The sequence below is a fragment of the Gouania willdenowi genome, chromosome 10, assembly GCF_900634775.1.
Source record: "Gouania willdenowi chromosome 10, fGouWil2.1, whole genome shotgun sequence".
NCBI lineage: Eukaryota > Metazoa > Chordata > Actinopteri > Blenniiformes > Gobiesocidae > Gouania > Gouania willdenowi.
The window spans coordinates 24,361,070-24,387,206 of NC_041053.1; the positions used below are offsets into that span (position 1 = coordinate 24,361,070).

General features: G+C 37.3%; 1 protein-coding gene across 1 annotated transcript in view; it reads left to right on the top strand.

Moving 5' to 3' along the window:
* The window catches only part of LOC114470780 (glutamate receptor 1-like), a 60,213-nt gene extending 44,247 nt beyond the window's left edge, over positions 1–15,966 (top strand). Inside the window, exons 11-13 of the mRNA XM_028459110.1 lie at positions 3,313–3,427; positions 8,137–8,271; positions 11,492–15,966. Of these exons, the coding sequence (XP_028314911.1) occupies positions 3,313–3,427; positions 8,137–8,271; positions 11,492–11,659 (418 nt within the window). The 3' untranslated portion in view covers positions 11,660–15,966. The remainder of the gene's footprint in view (positions 1–3,312; positions 3,428–8,136; positions 8,272–11,491) is intronic.
* Positions 15,967–26,137: the final 10,171 nt, after the last annotated feature.

Sequence of the window (26,137 nt, forward strand, 5' to 3'; positions counted from 1 at the left end):
CAGTACGTCCATCCAGCCACATGCTTGGTACATTAACCCATCGCTCTAATGTATTATTGCTTCCTTCATTTCCAACTAACCAATGGCCTCCTGAACATCCATATTGTGTTTTTGTCTTTTCCAACTCTACTGGGCTGAAAAAAAAGGATTTGGGAGGTTTTACCGGCCCTGAGGAAACCTGTGTTCCCTACAGCTGTGTGGTGCACTCAGTGTTGGGTATAAAAACTCATTCCGGTTCGTTGGGACGAAAGGCAGAATATTACCATATCAAATCATTGCAGCACAAAAGATTTAACACTAATTTGAGGGAAAGGAGTTTGGCACAGGCTGTAATCTTTAATTCATTTATGCAAATTCTGCCTGCAGCTTCTGCCTTTCTGTGTGGATGGAAAGAGTTTTTGTCCTCCGCCTGTCAGCTCTAGGAAATGCACGCACACACCCACCAGAGAGAAGGAGATCATTCCATGGGAGGGTGCTTTAGATGAAGACTCCATCTACTGATGGTTACAAACTTTCCCTGTTACAGTTGAGTAGCTGAGAGGAAGTGAAAATACAGTAGCTTTTAAGCCACATTCATTTTACTTTATCCCAGCATTGGTTTCTCTTGCACACAAAGTTGTTAATGGTTAAACCTTGTTTGCTTGTTAGTTAACTTAATAATGTGAATACTGACTGTTAAAGGGTACCTGTAGTAAAAATGTATATAACAAAAAATATGTTTAATGTATCACCTTTTTGTTAAAAAAAAAAAAAAAAAACATATTAAAAGGACTTTTTATACCATCGGGCCTTAAACTATGGAGAGTCGCCATTTTGCACAGGATATGACGCACGTTTATTGATTCCTGTGAGCTGTTGCTAGGCAACAGTGTTCTGTTGGTCTACAGTTTATGAACAGTGGTGCAGTGTAAAGCTCATGGTTGCTATAACAACAAGGGGAAAAAGCCTAAGCCAAATAACGACACTAAATCAGAGTTATCCAGATGTTGGCTCCATAATACACAACTTTTTCGTTTCAGACTAAATTTGGTGATATGCGAGGACCGCTTGAAGCCGAGCTGCTCTGGGAGGAATCTGTGGGCTAAGCTAATGGGCTAAGCTAATGATCTAAGCTAATAAGCACCAAGCCAAAGTTGTCAAGACAGAATTTCTTCATAAAAAATCTCAATGCAGCTTATAAACATACATGTTCAGAGTTTCTGCTTACATGGATTGGTGTCATTCCACTAATCGCACCCCCACCACATTGTTACCTCTTACTTCCTTGTGACTAAATGTTGAGCCGTTACTTCTTCTTTTTCGCTACCGTTAGGTGCTTATCCTCGGCACATCCTCCCTTCAATGAACAGATATCCTTTCACGCAGCTTTTATCACATTTGCTAGTTGTATTTGTGCACTTCCGACACCTAACTGTACAGCCTTCTTTAACAGCACTGTCCGTTTGGCTAATGCTACATGCTAAGTTGGCGTAGGGTTTGCATACAAGAAGGAGATAGCTGGTGAGAAAGGTGATATTTAATCTTCTCCTAACATACAACCTGGATGCTGCACTTTTATCACTGAGGCAGTGGATAGACAAAGCTTCTTAGTGCCTATAGCTAACAGTAAAACTACACTACACTACACAATATAAACTGACCTGTTCCGCATCTACCTCTCACAATGCAACATATTTTTAAAACATCAGGCCGTCATATCCTGTCCAAAATGGTGGCTGTCCATATTTTAATGCCCTACGGTATAAAAATGGTCTAAAAAGTCATTTTAATGTGTTTTTTTATATATAAAAAGATGCACATATTTTGTTTATTGTAATTGTTAGAGTTTTGAGATTCTTTCGTAATCAGTTCCTGAGATTGCATACACAGAGACATACTGTAGTCAGAGGTTTTTGCTTTGCTGAATCAATCAATCACTTTATTGGTATTGAAAATTAATCAATACCAATATCAAATCAATAGAAGAAACATTCACTCATCTAGTGCACAGCTGTGGGCATCAGGGTCGGCTCACTCCTTTATAGACATACACAAATTATTTAGGTCAAAGCACAGTTTTCAATAGTTTATATCAAACAGTTTTCTTTTAATTAGAAGATGTTTCACATTTACAAATCAAACGATCAGTTATTACAGTTAGTTAAAGATGACATTTACTGTTGATATAAAGCAATACAAATTATGTTCAAGATTATGGATTGAGTCATTATTATTTACTGTATCATTTAGGCAAGGCAAATTTATTTATATAGCGCATTTCATACTCAAGGCAACTCGATATGCTTTACATGATAAAACATTCAATTGTTTAAAATCAATAAGAACATTTAAATCAATAAGAACATTTAAAATCATCAGTAAAATCAATTAAAATCATCAGTAAAATCATCATTACATCAACAACATGACAAAAAATCTCTCTCAATCATATGCAGTAGAGAAAAAAAGTGCCTTTAACTTTGATTTAAAAATGTTCACATTGGATGCTGACTTCAGCTCCGCTGGCAGTTTGTTCCACTTCTTTGCAGCATAACAACTAAAAGCAGCATCACCATGTTTTAGGGATCTATTGTGTCTCCTTTATTTGATTCATTAGGTATATGTGTATGAGTTGTTTAATGTGTATTACGTTTTTAAAATTGAATTATTCTTATTTGTTAATGATTTAGATTTTGTGCATTTTGGTCAAACTGTCTTTTTTAGTGTTAATCTGAGTGTCCCAGTTATTTTTGTCTGATTTGTCTCATCGCTTACGTACTTGCTTGTGTTATTGTTAGATTTAGAGGAAGTTGAAATCAGATGTTCTGAAACAGTTGGTTTCCTAATAAAATAGGCTTTGAGAAAGTTGACCTGAATATATTTTATTATGGGTAAATACGAGCTATTGGACATTTAATGATAAAATGTTAAAAAAAAAAAAAAGAAACCACGCATAAAAATTTATACTTACATAATACATTAAACACATTTTTTTTGTTTTATACATTTTCACTACAGGTACCCTCTAAATAGAAATGACCATCTCTAGAGAGTTTTCTGCATCCAAAGCACCATCAAAATGCTCCTTCTCTCTCCGAGGCCCCTGCTTGGTAAAACCTGTCGCCCTTACTGTATACAGTAGGTCGTCAGTATTTCAGCCTCATGCTAGTAAACGACTATCATGTGCTTCTAAAAACACTCCTGTTTCACATCAGTCACAAATCACAGGAGAATCTCAGATATCAAGTCAGTGTTTTCATAATCACCACCGCCGTACATTTATATCTGTCCCCTAGTGTTTCCTAATGACTATCGTTCTATATTATTTTCAAGAAACCCAGTAAACCTGGCAGTGTTAAAACTGAACGAGCAGGGCCTCTTGGACAAATTGAAAAACAAGTGGTGGTACGACAAGGGAGAATGCGGCAGCGGGGGCGGGGACTCCAAGGTCAGAGCCAGTTTGATAAACCTTGCGGGTAACCCACCACCACCACTGGGAGTGGAGGTGGGCTGGGAAGGGGGAGGGGTAACCGGCATGTTCCACACTCAAGGAAAACAACACGCAATCTCTGTGTTGTTGTGGAGGAGATAAAGTGGCAGTGTGTGCAAGGATGCATCCGAAAAACACAGAGTGGCAACCTTTTGGACCATTTGGACCGAACGAACAAATTCAGTGGTTAATTAAACCAAGCAAGCCTTCTGTGAGATCACTTTCTAACTCAGAATAATTTGATTTTGCCACAAATGAGAAGGTGAGAATTGTGTGCCGGTTACACAAAGTGATGTAGTAATACACATCTACTGTATGAAGAAGCCAATCAAACAAGTCAGATGGAGTATTAATGCAAATCACTTTGACTCTAATGTTTCTAATGCTTTTAATGCTATGTTATTTGTTTGGTTGTGAGATCGATGTGTGTTTTTGCTTGTTTTGTTGATTATGTAGCTCATGTATACTTTTGCTGCTGTGTGTTTCTGACTGAATAACATAAGATAACATGGTACAATATGTTATTTATGTTATTTCCTTATGGTTGGAAGAATCCCAGTAAACCTAGCGGTGTTGAAACTCAATGAGCAAGCCGTCTTAGACAAACTGAAAAACAAATGGTGGTACGATAAAGGGGAGTGTGGCAGCAAGGACTCCGGAAGAAAGGTTAGTCTCCAATCTTAAATCCTGTCACCTCAAAGCATCTCCCAGCACAACCCCTGCCCCGATTCCTAAAACCAGAGCCCAACCCCAGCCCTCGGCCTCTGGGACTGAGCAGTGCTTCCCCACAGCACCTGGCAGTCCTTTTGTACTGGCCCATGTATAGGATCCCTATCAGAAAGGTGGACTGATAGATACTTATCTCAGTGTCTGAATGCTTTGTGAAGGCAAATGGACTTCCTTGAAGGTTCCCGATTGAGAAAAAACTTCACGCACTTGAAAATATGTTTAGGTTGGCAGAAGAAAAGTGCGTGCAGCAGCATATTTAAAATCCCTCCAACACGAATCACATCAACTTCTGAAGTGCTTTAAATTCCTCGGTTTTCTATATTAAGAATCCTAGAGGGAAGTTATTATTACATTCAAACGATTCCTATGCACTCAAGAGCTTACGAACACAATGTTGGGTTGTACAAAGCAATTATCATAAACTCTGCTACAATTCTTGCCTGTATTAAATTGTAATAACATTTCACTGTATGGCCAACAAGACAGGTCTAAAGTACATTAAGGTATTGCTAATGATCAAATAACTACTTACATTCACACAATGAGAAATGACTTCACAAAACATGTCCTATATTTGGGCCAGTACTGCTCTGGTGTCTCCCTAATGATGAGTTTGTGTTGTCGGAGCTTCACTGTTCATTAGCTGTGTGTAAATAGATTCTGTGTTTGAGAGTAGGTTGAATTACATATAAAGACAAACATTGGTTTATTTATAGTATAGATTGCACAACCCTAAATACACACATATAATGTTGTTATACCCCCGCTTGTGCTGTGAATGAAATATTCATATTTATCCAAAAGTATTTTTCTTTAAACATCAAACAGTCTAGGAGAAAAAAATGCCATAGAAACAATAGTGTATGGCTATGTTATCTTTAAGCATGTGGAGCTTTGCTGTCGACCCTGCCTTGACCTTTTTCATTTAGGATTGTGCATGAATATATGCAAACTTGGTCATTTTGCTGGAAAAACCTTAAGTATGCCGCATAATTTGCATGAATGATGTTGCTTTGAGTAAACATCCTGTCAATGCAGCTTTAGGTCTTTGGTGGAAATCCCTTTATTTGGCCTTGTGATGTAATAAAGATGTGATTATCTTCCTTTTCTGTGCTTGTTGAGATTAATAGTTTAGTACCATTCTGCCTCCAAATTATGTAGGGGATTCATTGTAATTAGAGAAATAATAAAGTATTGCTTTTCTTTTTTTTCCTAATCAACAAAGTACAGATTTTAATATTTTTTATAAACATGTTTTGTTTTATGTCACATTGGCACAAAGGACAGTTTAACATTGCGTACCATGTTTAAAGCTGATATCCGGAGTTTCTGAGAAACGTCTCGATGTCCCGCCCTAAACTGCTCCACTTCCTCCCACTGCCACTGCCAATCTACCAGAAGCCACGCCTCTACTTTTCTGCATGCGCATCGCGGAACATAACAAGGTCGCATCGGTTCACATTGATATAGGTCTATGGGTCAGGTAAGAGCCAAAATCATATTTACCTGTTGGCTGTTGTGACGCGCGGCCTTGTTTCCGTGCACAATTCTGCATTCACTTTGATTGACAGTCTCAAAAACAGGAAGTCAAAGCCTATTGGCTGGGCGATCACGGCGCTCGTTTCCATTTGTATAAGGGTCTATAGGACAAAGGCGGGACTTATATACATTAATGTATATGAATGACCACCAGCAGTAGACCATAGTAAAAGACTACTGTAGTTAGGTATTTTTTAATCATACATTTCTCAGAAACTCCAGATATTAGCTTTAATGATTCCAGACTTTAGATGTTTTAAATTATTTATTATTTAAACAATGGCAGAAAAACTTTACACATAGATTTAACCTAAAACATCTTCCAGGTTTGGTCACAGACGAGAACGTTTAGGATCTGAGTTGTATGATCTTCATAAAGTTTATGACTTTTTGTAAAAGCTCAGTCTGGAAACAAACCGAATCTTAGTCCACTCACTGTAAAATACTGTCATAAAACATCCTTCTCATGCCTTGAGTAACATATTTTTGTTATTAAAGAAAACTAAAAGGATACAATATTTAAATTCAAATTTGGCATTAAAATAATAATGCATCTTTGTTTAAACATCTAACAGAAAATATGTAAATAAAGCAGCAGAACAATAGCTTTTCTTCCAACAATTATTTGCAATAATCAGCCGCGGAACTTTGACCACAAACGGGTGAAATGAAGGTCCTATTGTTTCTATCATGTTAGTGAGTTTTGTGTGTGCGGCAGTAAGTGAAACACAGTTTAGAGAAGCAGGAAAAGAGGCAAAGTTTATAGATTATGACATGAGTCACTTTGTGATGACCTCACAATGGGGTCATGGATCTGTCCTGGTCCTGTCTTTTTGACTCATAAAAAGTACATACAGATTCATCTGCAGGAATTTTTTTTGTAAGAATAGACAGAGCACTCCAGTTTTCAATATACTGGGCTATATGTAGATGTAGATATATTTCAGTGACTATGATTGAAAATGTCCTAGATGACTGAAAACCTCACAGACATACTGACGTTTATTTGATGATTTTGATTTTGCAAAAACTATGCATGGAATATTTACATGTGTGAATTACAATTTCATTTTGCAATGGGTCTGTTTCTTACTGCATGAGGTCTGTCGCACTAAGTAGGTTAAGCAAAGTTAGTTTATGTAGCTTAGTGAAATAAAAAAATAAAATAATTGCCAATAAATAAAACTAAACTTAAAAATTTGAGTGCAAGAACATCACGGTAGAATATTAGCTATTGTATATACAGTATGTAGTAAAATATATAAAATTTAAAAAATTATGTATGTAAGTATATAAGAGATCAGGACAAGTTTGGCCTTCATCTACATATAGCCAGAAACGGCTTTGGGTGTGGATCACATATTGAAAAAGTTTTCAATTTAAAATAAATAAACACACAGAGTTATTTTTAATAATTGTTGCACAATGATATTAATGTAATAGCTGTTTGTTTAATTTGCTCAGATCAGAAAACCAGAGGTAAAATTCATATTCTAACAAATGGAACTTGTGATACATTTTAGCACCTTTACAGATATTTCAGAGCTATGATAATAAATTCTGACAAAGTAGACTTTTTCACCGACATCACAACAAGGATCAATCAGTCTGACGGACGATAAATTCCTGCTATGTCCGACTTTTTTGTCTTTTAAAGACAGCCTCGACCTCGATCGTCCTATAATCCTCTAACAGGTGTGATGATTAAATGTTTTAATACCCTTTCAAAAAAGACCTGAAGCGAGTTATTGAGAGAAAAAAATGAGTTTTTGGGTGTTTCATTACGGGTCCCTCTGTTCATTTAGATTGGAGTCGCTGAGATAAATCACCAGAAATCTGCCCTATGCACACATGGGTCTGATCTCAGATTAAACAAAAAACAAGTCATTACTTTCAGAATTCAGCTCATAGTTTGTGTAAAGCTGATAATCAAGTCATTAATGTACCGGTTGATACAAACAGCTCTTGTGTAAAGGCCACAGTAGATTTTTTTAAATATAATTTTGAATTGCATCACTCATACTATGCAGTATTTAGGAGGGACGTCTATCAGTTTGTGTTGGTGAAAAAGTCTATCTGAAGCTTAATGTTCAAGGAGTGATGTTTGGAGTGAATGTTCTATTTATAATCCAAAATTGTCCATCTGATTACTGTAATTCTACTTTGTGAGACAGGCCTCAAAATGAATGGAAAAAAAAAATATATATATATATATTTATATACAGTATATATATAATTTTTTTTTTTTTTTTTGGTCTGTGGACTGGTGATTTCTGTCAATGTAATTGCTTTGTTCTTCGTCTTTGTGGGCATGAATTAGTCTGTGTTGCTAATGTGTGTCATGATCCCTCACAAACGCCTAAGTGTTTTTCTCTGCTCCTCTTCCTTCCTCATTACAGGATAAGACGAGTGCCCTTAGCCTCAGTAATGTGGCAGGAGTCTTCTACATCCTGATTGGAGGCTTGGGCCTGGCCATGCTGGTGGCGCTGGTGGAGTTTTGCTACAAGTCACGGACCGAGTCGCGCCGAATGAAGGTGTCCACCGCGCGGGCAGCCGCCGCCTCGGCCGCTCAGGCCTTTCACTGCTCAGCCTTAGACAGTGGTGCTAGCGCCCCCTACACAGAGCTGCAGAGCTACGGCGTGTACGCCAACAACACTGTTAAGATATAAAGGCAGACCACAGCCACGGGGTAGGAAAACGCTGTGATCAAGGCTCGATGATGATGATGATGATGATGATGATGATAATGATGATGACATCCACCTCCACCCCTCCTTTTGCCCATCTAACCGTGATCACAGTAGGGCCTCTCACGGCTTCCACCGCAGTGCAAACGCTCCTCTGTATCTCTCTTGTACCGTTCCCTCAGCTTTGGGTCTTTATGTCACTGATCTCCTGCCGTGGGCATGAATCACTTGATTTTAAAGTTGCCTTTACGCCGTTAACTTAGTTTTCAGCTGTTTTAGTTGTTCGCTACTTCCTACTTATGGGTGTCACTTCCTGTGTGATAAGTGAAATACAAAGAAGGAACTTTACTTCATTAGATTGAACACAAAATCATGTGTGTAGACTCAATGGCCCTCATTTATCAACCTTGCATGAAAACGAGTGCACATTTGGTCATACGACAGGACCAACGTGTGATCCATGAAACATTCGTATCTGACCAGTCCCAGCGTAAAAATGATCAGGAAAATAAGTTTTTCCAAGATGAAAATTGGCATCATTAAATCTGATGTGGGGCAAAACATAAATGTGCTTTTTGAACGTGTGAAAACAACTGGAATTTAAGAATTAAAGAATTTAATGATTGAAATGCTTTAAAAAAAAATCTTAAAAATGACTAAATGTTGTCCTTTGTCTGTGTTTATTATGTCCTAAAAAGGTCACCTTTAATTCATGACATTACCAATTACTGCAGCGCATTTATAGAATTTTCAACTATTTATATTTAAAAGCATGAATGAGGTCATACAGTATTTCCTCTGTACAGCCCCCAGTGATGTGCCGTATGGAGGAATTATTAGCAGGGTTACACGGTATTCCGTGAAAGGAAAACCAAAAAAGTGGTATCGGTAATAACGTGGGCCTTTTTTAAAAACTTTTTTTTATTTTGTTTGCTTTACTAATCCATTGAGATCTGTTCTGAATGAGTGTTTTCTTAAATGACAGCTGAGGTTTGTATTACTTTATTTTCAGTCTTGCTGAACTACTACAAATCCACACACTCGGACTTGCGTACACGAGATCTGATTGTATCGTACGCACACGTTAGAATTTATAAATACCGAAACTTGCTTGAATATGGTCAAACACACAACATGCGCACAGATCTGAAGTTATATGAATGGTTGATAAATGAGGGCCAACATATGCTTAATAACCGCTTTTGGCTTTTCTGAACAAGAGCAATTGATGCACGTTGTCTAACCTTGTTAATTTTGTAACATTTAGAAATTGTTAAGACTACCTTAAACAATAATTGTAATATTTAAGAAATAACTGCCGTCATTGATTTGCTACTATCACAGAGGAATTTGTCCCCATTTCCACGATATAGCCTCGAGGATAAGGGTGAATATTTTTTTTCTTTGAATAAAGAACAACTTTTCTTACTTTTTCATTTCAGTTGACAAGATGTTCCTCACAGTCCTCTTGTCAAATCCCATTACTTCACTTATTCCAATAATAAAAAGCCTACGTTTCAGACATTTTACTTTGGAGCTTGGGTGTAAAGGCAATTTAAATCACAGTGGTACATTTATCTTTCTCTGTCTCTCGGAGCAAATCTCCTGCTCCTTTGCTCTATCCTCTTCTTTTGCTGACTGTCTTGCAAACGCAGGGCCCATTGTGGTGAACATCGTTTATATGTATACCATGAGGTCGGTCCGACATGGCTCGCATGTCTTTCATCACTGCTTTAACCAAGACCCGTCTAACTTCAACTGTTGTATGCAAGGAGATGTCAAAGTAAGGACGTTGTGCTGATTTGTACGTCATTGAGAGATGTGCGGATTCTCCTCCAGTAGTGGTGATGTTGTAACTGTTAGCCGTCTGTTTCATGAAACAATTTACAACCGACAGCCTTTGATTTATTTTTTTCCAACATCTAAACTCCCTAGGGGAACTGGATAAACAGAAAAATATCACGTCAGGGCCAAGACAAGGAGCGATCGTCTGTGTGAATCTCTTATGTTTTAATCAGCCAGTGAGAGGCACCTGATCAGTATGCTGATAAGACTGGCAAGAAGCCTATTAGTTCACCGTGTTTTTGTACTGTTTGGCTTGAAAGAAAAAACAACACCGTTCCAATTATACGCCGGCATAATTCTCCAATTCTCATGTAGCGCTTACCAGTTGCACTCACTTTGCCCAATTTAATCAGCATGAGCAATGGGCACACGAAAGATGCACACACCTACACACGATGAAATCAGCATTCAAATCCATTGGATTTTATTGTGAAATACAAATGATTCGCAGCTATTAAACTGGTAAAGTCTTGACTTTCACATTTTGGTCTGCTCCTTCATGCTAAAATTGAGTAAATGGTTAAGTGACTAATGGCGAGCACAGTACTTTCCTACCCACAATTATCAAACACCTTAATGGTTCTGACAACTTGAGTTACAAACCACAACATACCGACTGTACACTACGGTGGTTCACAAATACATTTTCACCAAATTTTGCCAGATCGCAGTTTGCCTTGTTTACATTGACATTGTAAGCGTCTGTACCAACAATTGAGTGAATCGCTGCACATTTAGGGGCGGAACAATGTTGACGTTTTTTTTAATTTCTTTTTATGTTCAGGAATAGTGTTTGAATGTAATATTCTTACTTATTTATTATGAATACAGGGATAAACTATTCATGATCATACTTCCTTTTATATCGTTAAAGCGTCTGATATCAGTGAAAGTTATGCATTCTTTAGTTGAGCAATAAAGATTCTGAAAAAGTGTGCCATCCTCTACAGATGTTATATTGGCCCAATTTTTGGTACAGATGTTAAAAATATCAATATTAACAAGGCAAAATGTAATCTGGCAACATTTGGAAAACTTTTTTTTTGCACCATTATATTGTGAACCACTCTACTGTACATGTATGAGAAGGTAAACTCCTCCACAGAGTTAGCATAACTCTATCTGAGATGGTTAAAAGGGCTAAATAGTGCATATTTTATACCATTTGTGCAATTTATCTAAATGTGGACCGTAGACTAACTGTGATCTGTTTCTTCAACAGCAATCCATCAATGACGCCATGCGCTGCTCCACCCTGACCAGAATGAGCGGTAACAGGAGTGGCGGAGAGAACGGAAGAATCCTCACTCACGACTTCCCCAAGACCGTCCAAACGTTGCCCTGTATGAGCCACACCGCCAGCATGGGACTGGGTGCCTCCGGCATGTGATCCTCACGTTACCGTGCTGGTGGCAAGGGATCGGCAGGGTAGGGCAGGAAAAAGAGCCCCTGGACTCTGATAACTTCAAAAATCATGGCTGTCTGGTTTGACCCGCCTTTTTCTCCTGGCTGTCAACGCGCCCAACTTGGACACAACATAAATTTCTGCCAAAAGGCACCCCTCAAATTGCTCTTTACACACTCAAAGTGGAACATTTTCAACAAGTGGATGTTTGAAACAGACAGAAAAAAGAAAGGCCAAGTGCTGCAATAAAAAAGTCGTCTACAGGGGCCGTGTTTTTTTTTGTTTTGTTTTTTTTTGTTTTATTTTTTACAGCGTTCATTAATGTGAAAAAAAAAAAACAAAAAAACAAGAAACTATTGTAACGCCTGCGCTGTGCCATTTTGATGGAGCTCTTAATGTTAGTCTGCGTGTGCGATTTTTCCACCTCCACTTCTGACCTCGTACCTAAATGGTTTCTGAATGGGGAAGGGCATGTGTTTGTACACTGATGTGGCGGAAGAGGACACAAAAACTTATGACTGCCACCATTATCTGATATTGTTTTTTGGGACATTTACTCACTTTTGCTTTCAGTTTTTTTTTTTTTTTTTAAAAAAAGAAAAAAAACATAGTGTTCTGTGTAGCATAGCCAAATTTTGAGATAGTAAATGGTTTACACAGTTGTAATATGTGAAGAGTTTTTTGTCAAGACGTAGTTTGATTCAATCTATCTGAAGGTTAATGCTGCTTAAATCTGCGTTAACCGTCCTACGATAGCAATGCATTGCTGCTACACCTCATTCTACACATCATGCCTTTGTTTTGGTGCCATACAAGCCGACGCACCCAGGCACGTTTACACTGATACATGTACACATGCTGCTGGATCTTTTAGGTGTTTTTTTTTTTTTGCTAATCCAGTGTTTTTCTACTTTGAGACCCAACTGCGATCCATAAAAACAATGCTCACTTTAACCCTCTATTAAAACATGGAAGGCACACAAATAGAATACCTTGTGGCTATGTACAGTACTGAGTGACCATACACTGTAGTCTACTGTTGTGGCATTCACTGCATTTCCATAGTTACAGCAGGGGGGGGAGGGGGGGTTCTGCTGTCCATGTGGAATGGAAAAAAGATGAACAAATTAGGTTATGATTTGAAGAAATTTTTTTTAAATTTTTCGAGCTCACTGTGGTTTATTTACAGCTCTATTCAGTTCCTAATAACAAATGGGTGCATTTATTCACTCTTAATTTATCAGGAGTCACTTATCCCCTGCTCATTGTGTTCATGGCCTATAAATGGAAATTTAGCCTCCCTCTCGCAACAGCTGCAAAGGAGGGTGGAATTGAAACAGTGACAGCTTTACTGTTAACTACTGTATTGTGCATCTTCATCGTAAGTCAAGGTTACTGTGATCGCTGCATTGCTCGTTTTGTGGAGAGAAATCAGGGAGAGATAATCTTAGCTTGGCGTTAAAGGAAAATCCGAGAATATTTCAGTTATTTTAGCAGTACAGGCTAATGTCTTCATCGTACCACCTCAATTATAACTATGTAAAGAATGGAACAGAAGCTGTAGTTTAGAAGACTTTTGAAGACGTTTACTCAATCACATTGAGTAAAAGTTTCAACAACAAAAAAGTTATTATTCAACCTTCTTTTAAAAATGCACGTCAAGGAAATGCCATTTGTTTTTTTAAGACTGGCTTATAAGTTTCTTATAAAATGACAAGCCATCAATTCATCCATATGATGCTGTGAAAATGGATTTCCTCAAACAACCCTAACCCTTTAGTTAATATGCTCATTTATTGGTTATTGTCCCCCGAATATCACATAGAAAAGATATTGTTCTGTTTTTCCAACTAGAAGTATTTCATGTTAAATCTGATGGCGCCCTATGTCTGCTGGGATGGGCTTCAGCAGCTAATACGACCCTAAAGGCGGGCGTACACTCCGATTTTTTGGCCCATTTTGATCCGATTTTTGACTCTATTTTGGGGATCGAGCCCAGTCTTGACTAAATTATGTGTCGTGCATCATGTTGTATACGTATTTGGGGTCAGAAGAAGCAATTACCACCTCACAACAAGCTCTGGATCAGCAATCATATGGTTACAAGAAAATCAAACATGTGCGCACAGTTGAAGCAGTGCCACGGACCGGCTTACCTCATACTCTCTCACTGCGCATGCGCAAACACCGTAGGATCGCTGTAGAATTGACGGACCATACTGCCCACGTCTGTCCAGTCAGTTCCTGGTCCATAACATCGCTGCGAGTGTCTATCCACTTCCGGGTTCTTCTCTTTCGTCTGTTCTAATGGTGACGCTTCGGAGTTGTTGTTCTAATTTTTCACGTTGCACTTCCAGAAACAAGACCCCGACGTGTCGTGTATGAACGTACAGTGTGAGCAGTCAGATTGTGTCAGAGTGTTGGTCCGTGCAGTGTGAGAACATGAATCGTGAGCTGCGCACATTCAGACTCTGCAATTGAGTCGCACAGTTTGAGCTTGAGCTGAGTACAACGATTGAAAAAAACTGCACAGTGTATCCCAGCCTTAAAGCACGTATAGAAGATGAGATGAATCAATTGGAAGATTTGTTTCTTTAATCCAACTCTCAATCACATAATTTTCCAAATACAAACCTGAGAAAGACTTTTTAATTACCAACAGAGTTAAAAACGTCCGCTCTGGCACTTTTTGTATTAAATACATTATATCACGATGCGAAAAAAAGTCATCTTTTTTGGTGAGCTTTCTCTTTGCATCAGATTTGTCTAGAATAAGAAATATCTTGACCATCGGCATCCTGATCCTTTGAAGTCTTACAGATGAAAGCTGTCAAAGCTTTAGAGAAACCAATAACAGTTTTCACAAGCAGCCAGAGGCTTAGTAAAGGGTACATTACGTGCCTTTTGCAGAAATACACGCGTGCACACACTTTCACACAGACGCAGTCCTCCTCCTACCTTTCTATCTCTCTTTCATCCCTCCACCTACACACCCTTTTCCACTGGAAAGCACTGCAATTTCATATACTTGGATGATTTGAAGCAATTCAGAAAAAAACAGGAAATCTTTACAAGAAAGTGTAAGATGTTTGGAGAGTGGCAACGTCAAAATGACTCTAATAGAAAACCTTAAATGTCCTGAAATGTATTGATCCTCGTCCTGGCCAGAGAAGTATCAGTGGTTCTGAGAGCGTCCTAAGGCTGTGATTTTACTTTTTATGATGTTGTTTGAAATGGAATTTTTGCTGCTGTCGGGTGTCAGAGGTCAGCTTTAGATAAGGTACCGCACGCTATAGCTATAGCCTCTCATTTCACAGCCAAACCCAAGCACCTGTACAGGGCAGATTTCATCCTCTGCTTCCACTGTTTTTCAATGTATTTTTTAGCCTTTAGTTTCTGTTCTAATATTTTTTTTAAAAAAGAGACCAAATCTGATATATGACCTGCCAGAGTTTACTGAAATTTTACATATCTTCATCTGTTATGTATATATAAAATGACTTTTATCTTCCTGGGTTTGTTCTGCCTCAGTACAGTATAGTAGATTTATTTTTATTTTATTTTATTGTCCCCAGTGGAGATGATCCCACGTCGTCTTCTTCTCCTGATGATGAGTAAAGGACACAGCACAGCACTCTTTGTCGGAGGCTCGAAGTTCAGAAATATGTTTTATATGAAAGAACGAGATTTGTACAAAACAAAAACAAATAAACTTTGAAAATGGACATTAGGTGTTTGTATTATAGCGAAGAGGTAGGTGCCAGGAAGCTGGCACCTGAAAGACAATAAAAATAATACACACATACAGATGTTAAATAATCAGTAGATGCTAAAGTGTTTGTTTTTTTTCTTTCTTTCTTTCTTTCTTTCTTTTCAAAGCCATTTTTGATTTGGTTTAATTAGATTTTTTTTTTTTTTTTTTTTTTTTTTTTAAAGCATTTCCTGTTGGTATCTTCAAGTGCTTGAATTTTAACACAATGTGACTATTTGCCAATTGTTTTTATTTCCATTGTATTTTACTGCTGGAATCTGTTCACAATCACAGTGTTCATCAGATTCACTACTACTCTTTTTGTTTGTTTGTTTTTTAAAGTTTGGGAAAAGATGTCAATGATTATTCATTTGAAAAAAAAATATATCAATAAAAAAAAAAAAGACTGAGTCAGTTTTAAAATATATATGAAAGAATATAAATATTAGGAGTCAGACTTTTAAGGAGTCATTTTTTTCTAACCAAAGTGTCCTGGAAGGAAGTCATCATGCTTTTTTAACAGAATAAAGAAATAAAACTGGATATCTGTGTGGTTTTATTTCCACGGGAGCCATAAATCTCACACACTGCCTTGGGCAAAAAAGAAGATGACTTTCGATATTAAAAGCAAAACAGGATAAAATGCTCCCTCTGTCTGGAAATGTTCACTGAACCAAAAGATATATATATAAAAAAATAAAAATAAAAAAAAGAATCAGCCTGTTTGTTGCATGTGAAGCGTAAAAATAAGCCAGCTGAACCTTTTCGACTCAACAAAATTCTTCTTACGTATTGGTCGTCATCAGGGTCACACTGACAAGTGCTTAGAGACAACATTTGATTAAAAAGCACCTTCACACTCCCTTCCATGTGATTGAAATTAATTACTATCATTTGCATGAGTACATTTGATCATTTGCTAAAGCAGACGAGTGAGTAAAATTGTAGGTGTGGGACGACATGCATTACTGGGCTAATAACAACAGTACCAGACAATATTTCTCTAAACGAAAAAAAAAAAGACAAAAATACAGTTTAATTATTAATTCATGTATTTTAACTTTGTCTGCACATGCTGTCAAAGGTCATCACTACAACTACAAAAAGTGCAATCTTTTAAAGACAGTAATGCCTGTTTTGTTATTGAAATTAAATAAATTAATTTATTTTATTGCATAATTGTGACCATCACCAGCCCTCACTAAGGAAGGGTAAGAAAGATTTGATTAAAGGGAGGATATAAAAAAAGAGGGCAGTGTTACACCTGGGTGAGGGGGAAGGGAAGAGGGAGTCGGGGTAGGAAAATGAGCAGCGTTAGATCTAGGTGGGGGGAAGAGAACAGGGAAGAGGGAGTCAGGGTAGGAAATGGAAATGGAAAGGGTGGGGAAGAGTTAAAATACAGTTTATAAACAGATAATACATTTTTTAGCTCAAGGTAATATGAAATATAAAAATCAACAAAACAATAAAAAGGACAATTTTTTTCCAATTTAAAGTGCATGCAGTGCTACTCTGCAAATTGGACGCATACCAGAGACTGATAATTCATGCTAAACTAATCATGTATTTTAAAACCTCTAGAACAATATTATCAGGTTTGGTTTGGTTTAGTGTTGTCTTTAGCCCTTGTGGTCAGAGTTGCGGTCAATTACATTTTTCAATTACAATTAAATGGTCAATTATCCATGTTAAATTACAATACAATTATGATTACAATAACCAGCATTATTTTTTCCAATTGCAAATAAATTCTAATCATTATTTTCCCCTGAAAGTCAATACAATTACGTTGTGATGATTGTATGCAGGGTTTTTTTTGTTTTGTGTGTGTGTGTGTGTGTGTGTGTGTACAATGTAGTACTTTACGTTAAAATTTTAGTGCATTTATTAAAATGTCTTTTGTAAAAGCCCAACTAGTGACACGAGTATAAATTTAGCAATAGCTATAAAGTATTTGTACAAAACATCAGTTACATTCACAGTGTTGTTACTCTGTAAAAATGTATTGTATTATATCCTAACTCTAACCCCACCTGTATGAGTGTGGACAGTAGTGGGAAAACTTAATATGAAACACATTTTAATATTTGTTAACTTCTTATGTGTAAGCCATAGAGCTGTGATGCATTTATTTTAATTGTAATTGAAAGTTTTTATTGAATTTTCATGGTAATTTCAATTACAAAGTCAATTATCTGAACTCAATTCCGATTCAATTACAACTACAATGGCGACAGATTCTTAAAATTACAGTTACGATTGACATTATGCCCTAATTGTAATTAATTACACAAATACAATTATAAATGACCCCAACCCTGCTTGTGGTCCTCTTTTTGTATTTCTGTTTATTTCAATTCTAATTCTCGTTTCGTGTTTTAACAAAGGTCTTCCTGTTTATGTCTCCTCCTCCCAGTGATGTCAGTGTTTGGGTTGTGACTGATTAGCTGAGTCATGTTCTGCCCTCAGGTGTGGCTCGTTCCCAATCAGGTGTTTGGACACAGAGTGGTGGTTGGGCTATTGTCAATGTTGCCTCCTCGTGTGCTGTGGTGGTTTTGTCCCCCTACTCCTAGTTTTCTTTGTACATACCTCAGTTTTGGGATTTGGGTTTTTGTTAGATTTTAATAAACATGGACTCCACTTTTGAACACCTGCCCCCTACCTCCATCCTTCTCTGCACTTGTGTCCTCCACTACCACACCCACCCAGCGTGGCAAGTATAAACAATCCAGAATAAAGACGGACATATTCTGCAAAAATATATATATCTTTTTAAAATATTACTGTGCCAACATTTTCTGCAGCAATTGGGCATCATTGACTACATCTCCTGCAGAATAAAAGACAAGCTCTCTTGGGACAGATGTAGCATGGATGGAAAGGTATGCCCACCCCCCACTTGTACCTTCAACAATACATCTTGTGACCATAGGTGAAGTTTGAGATTCTTGCCAAGGCGGGGCAAATTATTATTATTTTTTTATTACATCAGTGTAGCATATACAATAATGATTAGTAACATAATTTATAACATTTTTTTGCTTTATTTTTGCTACAGTACCATACATAAACTGCTGGGAGTAGTGTCGCTAAACCATTTCCATTGTGAAGTAAAATTGCACAACGGAAGAAGAACCAACCTAAAGTCTCAAAAGTTTGGGGCCATTTCACTGAAAACTTACTACACCCTTTAGGTAGAACAACAAACTAACTTATATATATGTTGTACATCCTCTGTGTTTTATGGCACTTAAAATATTTGCATGTTACGTACATTATTACAGTCCCTCCAGGATTTTGCGATGTTGCGATTGCAGCTATTAACGCAAAATCAAGCGGAGCGGCATTGCTGTTTTTCCAAATGCCCCCAACATGTGTGTTCAATATGTATTTATAATTGGTAGAATGTATGTATGTTTTAGGGCTGAAAAAAAATCTCAACTTTTTATCACAACTCTTGGAAAAATGGCCCGCGAAATCAGGCGTTTCAGCCCGCAACAATCACAAAAAATGCCTGCAAAATCCTGGAGGGACTGATTATATTGAGAATTGTATTTTTTTTAATTAAATTGGGAAAACTGTAAGTAAAACTTTTGACCACTGGGGGAGCAATGCTCCACTTGCCCCTCCTGCAAGCTCTGCGTATGCTTGTGACGTTTTCAATATGGTGATATTCTGTCGAACGAAATACAGCCCCACCCTTATAAAAGACTATTAACTGCAAAAAGTACTTTTTTCTACCTTACTCCAGATGACTCTACCATGATATGCACAATGTTGTGACAGAGGCGTAGCAGTTTCTGTGTGGTGAATGAATAATGGATAGTTCATTTTAGGGATGTTTGGTATTGTATTTCAGATGTGCCAATACTGTCCAACAATACATTTTCAATTTATAATATTACCTGATACCGATATGTACATAGACTCCAGATAATATAGCCCAATTTTAGTTATTTTATAATCAGTAGTTTAGTTTTTTTTACAAATGTAAGTCACAAACATTACATAAGTAAACAACATGCCAGGCTAGATGTATATTTACTTACAATCTATTGATTAGTACACACAGGATGCACCCATAATCAGAAAGTAGCAGCCCAAAGAAAATGGTGGTCAATCTAGTAGGAGACCTACAGTATACAAAGAAGCTTCACATAGCCAGGACTTTTATCAGCGTCATTACATGTTATTACCAGAAGCCACCATTTATCTTCTGTATCCTCTTACCTTGAAGATGCTCACAAAGGCTGTATTATTTTCCAAACAATGCAGTTTGAAAAAGAAAAAGTACAGACCCAGCTCAGGTCATCTTAGGGCTTACACACAGACAATGCCACATATAAAGGATCCACTTGATTTCACCAGTTTATATAACGTACTTATGTAGCCAAACCTGTTGCAGGAAGCACGGAAAGCCATCTTTGAGAAGCTGAAGATAATGAATCAATATAAGAAATGGACACTGTGGCGCACATTTAAAAAAAATAAATAAAAGAAATAAAAAATCTGTTGAAGCAAATTGTTAGAAACCAATAAATAAGTAGCAGAGGTGGCAACTTTTATCAGGGAAGGGGCCACAAAAAGGTGTTCATTTGATCAAAGGGCCACATTATGTACATTGATGTCAGTATTTAGAATAATTACCAATCTGAGCATTAACTCTGGAAAGAACAAAGAGATTTTAGAGTAATTTTGTGTTTTTTTCTGTCATTCTGTGTATGTTTATTATGTGCATTTCTGTTGTTTTTTAGTGTCATTTTCCTGTAAAATGTATCTCTTTTTGAGTTATATTATGCATCTATTTTATTTGTTTTTTAGTTGGTCTTTTTTTGTGTTTTTATGATGTTGTTTTGTTTATTTATAGTATTGTAGGTTTGCTGAGTAATTTTTTGGTGTTTTTCTTGTCTTTTTGTTTACTTTTGTTGTCATTTACTGTAAATTTTGTATGTTTTTTTGAGTCATTTTGTGTATTTCAGTTGTCTTTTGGTAAATTTTTGCAGTAGTTTTGTGTATATCTAGAGTATTTTCAGTTTTTTTTTTTTTCTTGTCTTTTACTGTATTTTTTAGTGCATTCTTGCTCTTTTGTGTATTTTAATATCATTTTTTGCATTTACTTTGGGGGACGCATGGAATTAGTGACTGTGCCTGAAGCAGAATTCCTACAGTATTTTGAGCATATCCACTGACTTATTAAATAATGTTTCATTGACAAACTGTTGGACGAAAAAATATGTCAACATAAAAGACCTTGGAAATGCAATGCACTGACGTGTATTTAGCAAACTTGCTTCAACTCACTGACAGATTTAGCGTTTTATCTTCTATCACACTCGTGTGTTGAAAACCAGAACGTGGATGATGTTGGGTTTACTGTGGTACACAGACTCTGACCTTTATAATTATTCTCTGACCTCATTATTCAGTACAATCCACATATTCCCAGCGCAGCAGGGAGGTTATGGTAATGTGCTCTCTTTGGGAATGTACACTCAGAGCTTACAGCTGTCTTCTGGGCAGATGTCTTGACTTCTAAAACTATATTAGTAATGATATCTGAGGAAATTACTTTCGAGTGGGACATTAGTGCAATGAGGAGATAATTCCTGGTGCCAAATGACTAAAAGGACACAAGCATTTAATAGTGAAACATTGTTAGCTTACCTGTGCTAACACCACCATGTCACGACTAAAGGATACATTTAGTAAATTATAGGATTTATTGGTTAAATCTTCAGGGATGCTTTGATACTTTGCTGAAAACATTGACCCGTGAGCTGAGTTTAGGCCACAGGAGGAAAATCAACTTTAACGTGAAATGTTTTTGAAAATGAAAGTATTATAATTCTAAACACTTTCCAGACTTACGAGTTGTGACCCACTACGTGATAACATGGTGGTGTTCTTCCTATGTTTTTGATCAACTGATATATCCTACTCAAGTAGAAATACTTTAGAAATTTTTAGGCCAGGCTACCGGACTCAAAACGCCACTCACTTTCTTCTTCTTCTTCTTCTTCTTCTTCTTCTTCTTCTTCTTCTTCTTCTTCTTCTTCTTCTTCTTCTTCTTCTTCTTCTTCTTCTTCTTCTTCTTCTTCTTCTCTCTTTCCGGCTTCTCTTCTTCTTCTCCTTCTCCTTCTCCTTCTCCTTCTCCTTCTCCTTCTCCTCTCTCCTCTCCGCCCTCTCCCTCCCTCCCTCCTCCCTCCTCCCTCCTTCCTCCTCCCTCCTCCCTCCTCCCTCCTCCTCCCTCCTTCTTCTTCTTCTTTTTTTACTTCTTCGCACTAGTTAAAATCGCTTCTTCTTTGTTATTCGTGAACGGATTCGGCTGAAATTTGGTAGGTATAACCTATGGATGTATTATTTATCAACGCTCTGAGCCCAATTTGTCATTTATTTGCGAGTCATACATTATGAAGGTTGGTGGTAACGAATCATTGGCACAAACCAATATATAAATGGGGCCCATTACCCCGAACGTGTCAAATGACTACTCCTCCGTTTGTTCTCGTTAGATTGGTATTCAGTTTGATATGAATACGCTATGAATGAATAGGATGAGAATCACGGAGCCCTTTTTTTGAAAAAGGTTAGGGGGCCCGGGGGCCCACGCCCCATTTCCGGTAATTTCCAAATTTATGGGAACATCGTTGTGATGTTTCATTTCAAACGTAATTCAACATAATTACTTTTTTAGGCAATTTTTCTCATTTATTTGTGAGTCAAATATTGCTACAGTCGGTGGTATCGAATCATTGACACTGTTATGGCAATTATTATATTCATCATCATATCATCAAATGTGTGTTCGTGTATACAATTTGTCACGTTTTAATACATGACTGCATTACTCTTTGCACTTTTGAACAGCTGAGTCATGTTAACACACAGATAAGAACCCCGGCCTGAACCTTCAAGGCCAAACTCAAACTCACATGCAGATATACACGCACACACACTATCAAGGACAGATACCAGTGGCGCAGGCCTTCCTCATAACATACACGTCTTCATCATCCTCCATCCCTTGGGCATCTGACCCCCTCCTTCTCCTCCCTTCAGGGTTGGGACTTTTTTTTTATATCTGTATAAAGCTTAAACTGTGAACCTGTTGGTCAGTCCTGTATAACCTGAGCCGGGGACAAGACCTTTTGGACCATCCTGCTTAATACCTGGCAGCCTTTCCTTCCCACAGGATGGGACTCTTTTTTTTTTGTACTCCTTTTCATTTAGTTTTATAATAAATCTTTTTTTATATAAAATCATCAAGCTTTGACTGGACATCATCATTCAACATAGAGCATAATTCACGTCACCAAATGAGGTCAACCGCAAATTTGCCGTGACAACACATACCAATATATGAATGGGGCCCATTACTCCATATGTACCACAAGGGTGCCAGGGGGCCCAATTCTTAAAATGACTACTCCTCCGTTAGTGCTCGTTGAATCGGGATGTAATCTGACAGACATTTTATGACTGGATGTCAAGAGCCTCTTGGAGGCTTGCCTACCACAAAAGCTATTGCTAATGGGCAGCCTGCCTACCACTGCTTCATCAAGCAAACTAACATAAAATTACAGATCGGCCCAAAAATATAACCAGTAATAATACAAATTGTTCACTGCTTTAAATGGCAACTCCAAATCTTATATATCAAACTGTCACATTATTATTGGAGTCCTTCCATATCAAAGCAGTTTCCTAACCATGAACTTTAGAAAGAGCTTCAGGGACAGAAAGTTTAAGAAGAGGTTAAAATGGCGATCCATTAAAGCATGCAGCCACAGCAGACTTTAAATGCCCGAGGACAGGCTTTAGTTCATTGATGCAGAATTAGGAGATGAGCTGGAGAATTGCTTATTTATTACAAATTGAAAGGATCTGCCCTCCTTTGTGCATGTTCAGAGAAGAGAAAAAACTGTGTTTTTATATATCAGACACTGCCTTGTTGCTATACTCCCAACACAAGCTTTGAGATGTCAGAAAAGCAATCACTTGCACATAAATCATCACAAGCCTGATTGAAAGTTGTGTTAGTTTAACATTATCATTTAATTTTCCTTTCCGCATTTCATGAGTTCTTGCTTGCTTGTACCCCGGGTGTGTATAAATAGGAAAATGTCTGGAAGAAACATCTCATGCAACAGTTGTCTCATTTTACTGCTCAGCCTGGAAGAAGGATATCATAATGAAATGACAAATATTAGAACGTGTCGGTGTGTGCTGCAGTGCCTTTAGAGCAGCACATGTGCCTCAGTGTCTATGTATCCGTCTGGGTGCCTGTGTGCCACATTAGAGATTGCAGGGTGTCATGCTGTGTCACACCCAATGATTAGTGACATCAACTGCCAGAGAGGACCCTCTCTTTCCTCCCCTGACAGCCAAAGCTGTACTGTATAATTATCATCTCACTTTTGCAGAATCTTTTCATTGCTCCCTTTCTTCTTTTCTCGAGGTGGTCGCAGCAGTCACACGATTTTCCTTTTTCTTTTATCGTTTTTTTTCAGGCTTTTTTTTTTTTTTAACCCAGCAATTTGAATGTTAGAGAAGTTTCTAATCCTCTTTTCTCATTCTTTTATCCCCAACATTCTGGGTCCCACTAACATTAAATCATTGCTGTCAAACTGGTATATGGTGGATTTATGCCTCATTCCTTCCAACAGTATGTTATTCTTTTTGTTCAGAATGATGTGCAAGGCTTGTGGTTGAAGATTTGTCAAATTTAAAAGTATCGTAAGACATGACATAACAGCCTTGTACGTGGGCTACAGCCTACAATATGTAACACAGATTTAGTACTTGTTTTAGATGCTGCAACTGAGTGGAGTTTGCATGTTCTTGAGTATGCATGGGTTTCTACGCACACACCTAATACATCTACGTTGGGGGGATTGACATTAATAAAATTGCTGTAACAATAACAATGCATGTTCTACACATGTTTGCTATTCCATTGATGGACTGTTACATTTGGCAGGTCATACACCCCGAAAATACAGTTGAAACACAATTTAAAAAAAAAAAAAAGACTAAATGCCAAATCCTTAGTTTGGGCATTTTAAAAGTCAGATGTGTATCATTTATACTACAATCCTGTTGCAAAGGGATGACGTTCCATATAAAATTATTTTCTTTCTCCTTAAAAGGTAAAAGTTGTTGTCCATCTGTGCACTATAACTCTTGAAAGGATATAGAATTGGAATTAATTACAAAACAAAGCAATGAGATAAGGCAATATGGTCAGTTTTAAGAATTATCTCATTTTATAAATGTCATTGACGATAAATGACTTTTTTTTAGGAAAATATGACATATCTCGCTAAATGTCAAATATCTTCTTTGTCAGATATTGGCAGTTATCTGGATCAGTGATCCTGATCACGGTACCATCATTTCCACTTTAATGGATTAGTCTCCATTAATAAAAATACAGTAGGTCCACTCCAAATGTATGGACACACCCATTATTTCTATAAATCACAATGAAATGCGCAATCTATATCCGATCGAAATGAAAATTGGTGTGGTTATTGAAGAGCCAACCCCACATAACTGAGTATTATTTCATGAAGACAATTACAAACCAAGATTTGAATTTTCGCCAATGATGAGAATTAGGGATTTGTTTTGTTTTTTTAAATGATCCAGAATCAATATATTGATCCAGATCCCCTCCAAAACCTAATGGAATTTTCCATTGCATAAGGTTTATCTTTGTTTAAAATGTTGTCACAATCCATAAATACTTTTGATGTAATCCAGCTAACAAAAAATATTTCCTCCTTGGCAGCGGTATTAAGATAATGACCTCACAAGTGAACTGGATCTTTTTTACTTTGGATTATCCTGTCTTAGACTTTCACACTTCTTAGTTAGCTCACAGCTAACAAGAAGTGTGACATTTAACAAGAAATGTGTGCAAAGGAGGAAAAAGCATGCAGAGAGCTCGTAGTCATCAGGATGTGTCCAGGTGTAGGTTTCTCATTCTTTCCTGTTCTCATTAGAAATTTGTTGATGAACATCACCAGCATAATTCCAACACTAATTGACACACACACAGAAACACATTATTTCACTAATAAACTGCAACTCGAACAGGCACAAGCTCTGTATAAGTGCAGTTGATGAGCAGCAGGGTCAGTCCCCAGGAAACATGGGCAGAGATGTGCGTGCGACACGCACTCATGCAGAGTTCGCTCATTGTTTATTGCTGGAGACACTGATAAGTTACCAAATAAAAAAAATGGTTGGCCTACTGAGTGTATTTCTGATGGAAAGATACATAGTGTGAAAATTACACCAAGCACACTAAATCATAGCCGACAAAAAACATTATTTTCCAAGTTATCGTAATGAAAGATTTAGTATTTATCCTCAAATAATGGATGTATGGTCAAACATCTCTCTAACTGGCAATAACCTCAAGCTACATAAAGTACCTTAATTTTTACCATGAGGAAAAAATGAGTACCGTGAGAAAACCCACTTTTCTCGCTTTTTGGGAAACCTAATGATTTCTGTGGGCCTTTATTTTATCAAACAAGGAAGCAAATACACAGTTTTTCGACGATTGTTATTCAGAGAAGAAAACAACAGAGTGAGAAATGTCAGAACGTTTTTATTTTTCTCTCTTTAAGCAGCACTAGAGGTGAACATGGTGCTTAGATGATGCAAACATTTTGAATACTTGTAAACTCCAAGTGTCAAAA